Genomic DNA, 6,105 nt, shown 5'->3' on the forward strand with positions numbered 1-6,105 from the left:
CCCTGGAAGCTGCTCTAAGGTCTCCCTGGAGCCTTCTCTTCTCCAGACTCAACACCCCAACTCTCCCAGCCTGTCTTATGGAATCATGGAATGACAGACAGGTTTGGGTTGGAGGGACCTTCAAGATCATCCAGATCCCACCCCCCATGGGCAGGGACACCTCCCACCATTCCAGGCTGCTCCAAGCCCCATCCAACCTGCCCTTCAACACCCCCAGGGATGGGGCAGCCACAGCTTCCCTGGGCAGCCTGGCCCAGGCTCTCCCCACCCTCACACTCCACAATTCCCTCCTCAGCTCCAACCTCCAGCTCCCTCTCCCACTTTTCATCCATCACCCCTTGTCCTCTCACTATGAGCCCTTACAAAAAGTCCCCCAAACTCCCCCTCTCCTGCTAATATTTAGCACCAAGGTTTTTGAGTTGCACCTTGTGAACAGGCCCTGATGCTCAGCTGGGCCCTGCAGGTATGACTTGAAAAGGCAGAACCAGTGACTTCATTTCCCCTTCCAAATTCAAGAGATCTTCTGAAAGGCTGAATCAAGGCCCAGGTGGATGTGGGGCCTGGAACACCCTTCCTTTCTTCTTCCCTCTTCCCACCCCTGCTCCTGCTGACTGGGCAGGAGTTGCAGCAAAGGAGTTTTGGGGGCTGTGCCAGGAGCTGGGCTGGGAGGGAGAGGGTGGCAGCACTTGGCAGGAGTGGGGAGCAGCTGGGGAGGAGGTGGAGGAGCAGGATGATGTGGCAGATCTGCTGGCAGGCTGGGGAGATGAAGGATTTCTCCTGCAGGCAGTGGCACAGCAGACTTGAGTTGCTTGGTGGGTTTGGGGAATAATTCCTTGTCTTCCCCCTTGGCTCTCTCCATGCTAGGTTATCTGCTTGGGATCCTGCTCCCTGACCCCTTGGTCAGCATGAACCTAAAGATAAGATAATATTTCTTGACACTGAAGGTGACAGAGCCCTGGGACAGGCTGCCCAGGGAGGCTGGGAAGTCTCCATCCCTGGGAACATTCCAACCCCACCTGGACGTGTTCCTGTGGGATCTGTTCTAGGGGATCCTTCTCTAGCAGAGGGCTTGGACTGGGTGATCTCCAGAAGGTCCCTTCCATCCCCACCACCCTGTGATCCCAGTACCTCCATCAAGCCCAACTAGACAAGAAGCTGCCAAGAAAGCCTCATTTCCCAGGCTGACAGGGCTGTCTTTGCCTCCCTCTGCAGCTGGTGCCTGCAGTCCTGGAGTACGGCGGGAAGCGCGTGCGGGGCAGCGAGTTGTTCAGCCCCAAGGACGCCGTGGCCATCACCAAGCAGTTCCTCAAAGGCCTGAAGGTTTGGATCTGCCTGTGCTGGGCTCTGGGCCTGCTGCCTTGCTGGATGAATTCATCCTGAGAGCTTCTCTTGCACTGCAGGGTGTTGAGAACGTCTACACCCAGCACCAGCCTCTCCTCCAGGAGACTCTGGATCAGCTCATCAAGGGCAAACTCAAGGAGAGCCAGTTCCCTTACCTGGGGCCCAACACTCTCCGGGACAGGTACGTGGGGCTTCTTAGGGCAGAGCTTGGAATTGAAGTGGATCTGCTCCTCCCAGCCCTGCCAGGTGCTTTGGTGTTTGTGGATGAAGCAAACTTGGACTTGGCATAGAAATGTCTTGGTCTTCCCTGTGGTCTCCAGTGGGTGCCCTGGAGAGGGTTGTTAAGGCTGAAACAGGTTTCCTGCTGGCCAGGGGGTGACATTCCTGTTGTAAGGGCTCAGGTGAAGGATTAAACTACTGTCCCAAACTGCCAGGATGTTCCTTCATCCCCATCAGGCTTTGATACCACCCAGTTCAGAGGATCCTGTGCCTGGACTGGATCTTTTTCCCACCAATTTTGCTGAGGGGAAAAATTCCTGTTGAGAAGGAGGAGAGGAAGAATCTGGAAGTGTTCAGAAAGGGCTGACAGATCTGAAGGGATGGGTGAGGAATCTCCTCAGGCAGTGAATCCAACATCTCCTTTTTTGGAAGCACCAGCCCTGCAGCATCTGCTGAGGAGCCTGAGGAGGCTGTTTGTTTTTCATCCCAGCTCACACACGGCTCTGAAGATCCAGGGAAGCTGCATCTGGGATCTCCTCTTCCCTGTGCTCTGTGCATTTTTAAGGCAAAATTCTGCCCGTGTCCCTGTTTGGTCCAGGAATTTCTTTTGTCCTCCTCTGAGAAAATACTTTGCTGTGAAATTGGTGGGTAACCCAAGTTTATCCACAGCCACGTTCCCAAACTGGGGCTGAGGAGCTCAGCAGCTGGAACAGGAGCTGCTGCCCATTGTTTTCCCACTCATCCCATAACAGTTATTCCCAAATTTGCCCTTGATACAAGCAGTAATTCCCTGGGGGCTCCATGGGAGTGTCCCTTGGCCCTTTGGGGTGACAAAGCTGTGCACAGGATGGATCCCAGATTTGCTGCTTGAGGAGGGGGGAGGAATTTCCCTGTGGTCTGGGATGGGATCACTGGGCTGTCCAGTCTCCTGGCTTGGGCAGTGCCAGTTGCTTCCTGAAAAGTCCAGAGAGGACTTGAAGGGTAAAGGAATTGTTGGTACAGGAGCTGCTCCCAGGAATTGCACAGGGACTGGTGAAGTCCCCCAGTGATGGGAATTTCCAGGGGTGGTGGCAGAGAAAGTGATGGCAAAGGGAAAGGCTGGGACACCTCTGGATATTCCAGAGACTTGGGCATCTACGTTCCTGAAATCTCTGATAGTTCCAACCACAACTGATGGCACCAGGACCCAGATCCTGGGGGTTTCAGCCCACACAAGATTTATGGGTTCCAAGCACATTCTGGTGTCCCCAGGGGTGGAAAACTGAAGTGTCTGGGAATGTTGGTCCAAGGAAAGTGCAGCCTTCCTGTGGGAAGGGCATGGGGGATGATGCACTTCCCTTCTTCCCCCTCTCTGGAATGTTTCTGGGCTGGGGGTGGAAGGAGATGATCTCAAAGGTCCTTCCCACCCCAACCCTGTGGTTCTGTGGTGACACTGACCCCAGCAGAGCTTCAGCTCCTCTGGGTCCTCGTCTGACTCCTGCACTGATCTGGATTTACCAGGCACAGCAGCATCTCCATCATGCATTAAACATCCCACGGGGAGCTCCAGGGGGGTTGGTGCTGAGGAGGTTTCTAAGGACCATCAGCACCTGGTGGGAAGGTCAGGAGAGATGATGTTTTAAAAGCCTTTCCAGGGCCCACACATTGCTCTTGGTCTGGAGCCCAAAAAAAAGGTCTGGGCAGAGAAATCCTGGGGCTCAGGTGATCCTGAGAGGTGCAGGATTTATCCTTTGGGATTTGTCCCAATGTTTGTGGCTTCTCTGCAGGCCCCAGGACATCATTGTGTTCATCATTGGGGGGGCAACCTACGAGGAGGCTCTGACTGTCTTCAACCTGAACCGCTCCAACCCGGGGGTCCGTGTGGTCCTGGGGGGCACCACGATCCACAACACCAAGAGGTAACAACTCTGCTTCTCATTGTGGCTTCTGGGAAAGCTCTGGTGGGAGAGGGAATGTGTGAGGCCTGAGGGATCTTCTTGATGGAGCAGTAAAACAGGGAAGGGGGTGTCAATGGTCCAAGCCCAGCTCTGCTCCTCAGGCTGAAGGTTTAATGGGTATTTGTCTGAAATCCAGGGCAGGGGAGTAAATGTCTGTGGGTTTTCCTGCTTATCATTCACCACACACTGTAATGTCATGGGATGGGTTGGAGGGACCTTACAAATCATCCAGTCCCACCCCCTGCATGGGCAGGGACACCTCCCAGCAGCCCAGGCTGCTCCATGCCCCATCCAACCTGCCCTTCAACACCCCCAGGGATGGGGCAGCCACAGCTTCCCTGGGCAACGTGGAGGTGTTGAGCCTGGAGAGGAGAAGGCTCCAGGGAGACCTTGGAGCACCTTCCAGTGCCTGAAGGGGCTCCAGGAAAGCTGGGGAGGGACTTGGGCCAAGGGCAGGGAGGGATGGGATGAGGGGGAGGGATGAAAAGTGGGAGAGGGAGCTGGAGGTTGGAGCTGAGGAGGGAATTGTGGAGTGTGAGGGTGGGGAGACCCTGCGACATCCTGCTTGGATGCTGCTGCATCCAAGTCCCATGGGATATTTATCAAATCCCTGCTGTTTTTCCGTCCCTTCTGCCTGCAAAGGGATCTCCAGGCTCCAAAACACAGAAGCAATGACTCCCTCACAATCCACTGCCTTCTCTCCTCACTTGCTCAGGGAAAATTGCCCAAACCCTCCACCTTCCCAGTGCCCAAGCTGCAATTTGGCCCCTTCTGAAGCCAGAGGATCAGAAAGGTCCTGAGCTGATGGGATCCCAGCAGGCAATGGCTTTTATGAACTGGGTTACAAAGGCAAGTCTGTATTAGCCCACATATCCACCAATTCCTGCCCCAATTCCCCAGCTTCCCCAACCTTCTGCTTTCCAAAGTAGCTGTTGAACTAAATCCTGGTTTAGCCAAGCTTGGAAATAGTCAAAAAAACAGAGACCCGTGGAGATTCTGGCTGCTCTTTGATCCAGAGAAGGGAGTGAAGTCAATTGTCATCTTTGAGGACAGGAGAAAGGAGCTGGTTGATGTTCAGCCTGGCACTTGCTGCAGCCCCTCAGAATCCCAGAGCATTTTGAGGTGCATTTTGGCACCTTCTGGAATGTGAGGGTGGGAAGACCCTGGGCCAGGTTGCCCAGGGAAGTTGTGGCTGCCCCATCCCTGGAAGTGTCCAAGGGCAGGGGGGTTGGATCTAGATGATCTTTAAGGTCCCCTCCAACCCAAACCATTCCATGAGCTAAAGACCATCTAGTTCCAACCCCCTGCATGGGCAGGGACACCTCCCACCAGCCCAGGCTGCTCCAAGCCCCATCCAACCTGCCCTTGAGCACCTCCAGAGATGGTGACTCCACCACCCCCTGTCCCAGGGATAATCACCCTTCCAGTGAAGAAATTTCTCCTCATGCCCAGTCTCAACTTCCCCTGGGGCAACTTGAGGCCATTTCCTCATTTCTCCTCTTGGGAGAATAAAAACAAGGGAATAATGACTTTTCCAACCCTAATGATTCCATGATCTGCTGTGGCTGGTGGTGCCTCCCAGCTGCTGCTCTGGGCTGGGCTGGAAGCTGGAAGGAAGTAGCTCTGGCTTCCCCTGCTTCCTGAGGAAGGGAGATTCCAAGGGAAGGAAAATTCCAAGGAAAGGAAAATTCCAAGGAAAGGAAAATTCCAAGGGAAGGAGCTGGAAGGGTTAAAAAGTGATCAATAATCAGCTAAAAACGGCCGGGCAGGAGCAGGAGAACATCTGGTGTTGGGACTGACTCATCCCAGCACAGCTGAGGTGGGATTAATCCCAGGGGATCTCCAGCCTGACCCACTTACCCACTTCCAGTCCCAGCCCAGTTGTGCCATGCGTGGAGAAATGGTTCCTGATATCCAATCTAAACATATTACCTGGGATCCAATCACCTGGTGGATGGATCATCTAGTTGATCTCTAAGGTCCCTTCCAACCCAAACCATTCCATGATCATCCAGTCCATGGGCAGGGACACCTCCCAGCAGCCCAGGCTGCTCCAAGCCCCATCCAACCTGCCCTTCAACACCCCCAGGGATGGGGCAGCCACAGCTTCCCTGGGAAACCTCTCCCTGACTATTCCTTCAGGAATATTCCTTTCCCAAGTTCCAATCCCAGATTTCCAGGTTTCCAAGGTGTAACTTGCCTTGCTCTTTGCTGCCTTAAGCTCCTCTGTTCTTTGGGGTCCAGGCTCCAAACTCCCTTAAGATTCCCTGGAAAATCATCCAGAGGAAAGACTGGGATGAAGCTGAGTTTGTGTTTTAGGCTTTTAGTGGGTTCAAACTGTCCTGAGTTGTGTCTGAGGGTCTGGCTGGTGCCAGAGGTTTCCATGGGAATCATTATTGAGACCTGGATGTGGAGCTGGGAATGGGAGGGACACTGTGGGTCCTGGGGCAGAGGCTGCTCCAGGGGTGCTTCCCAGAAAGCCCAGGCTGTGGAATGTCAAGGATGTCTCAGCAGGACATTCCCACCCAGCCTCTTCCTGCCTTATCTGCACAGGAAGACTGAGAGTGAGGAGAGGATGGAGTGGGAACACTGGGAGCTCTGGGAACAC

General features: G+C 54.3%; 1 protein-coding gene across 1 annotated transcript in view; it reads left to right on the forward strand.

Annotated features, from left to right (window-relative positions):
* VPS45 (vacuolar protein sorting 45 homolog (S. cerevisiae)) overlaps positions 1-6,105 on the forward strand; it is a 32,789-nt gene that overhangs the window by 25,810 nt on the left and 874 nt on the right. The window contains exons 11-13 of the mRNA XM_009997323.1: positions 1,213-1,320; positions 1,401-1,522; positions 3,327-3,458. Of these exons, the coding sequence (XP_009995625.1) occupies positions 1,213-1,320; positions 1,401-1,522; positions 3,327-3,458 (362 nt within the window). The remainder of the gene's footprint in view (positions 1-1,212; positions 1,321-1,400; positions 1,523-3,326; positions 3,459-6,105) is intronic.

The sequence above is a fragment of the Chaetura pelagica genome, unplaced genomic scaffold (assembly GCF_000747805.2).
Source record: "Chaetura pelagica isolate M959 unplaced genomic scaffold, ChaPel_1.0 scaffold814, whole genome shotgun sequence".
NCBI lineage: Eukaryota > Metazoa > Chordata > Aves > Apodiformes > Apodidae > Chaetura > Chaetura pelagica.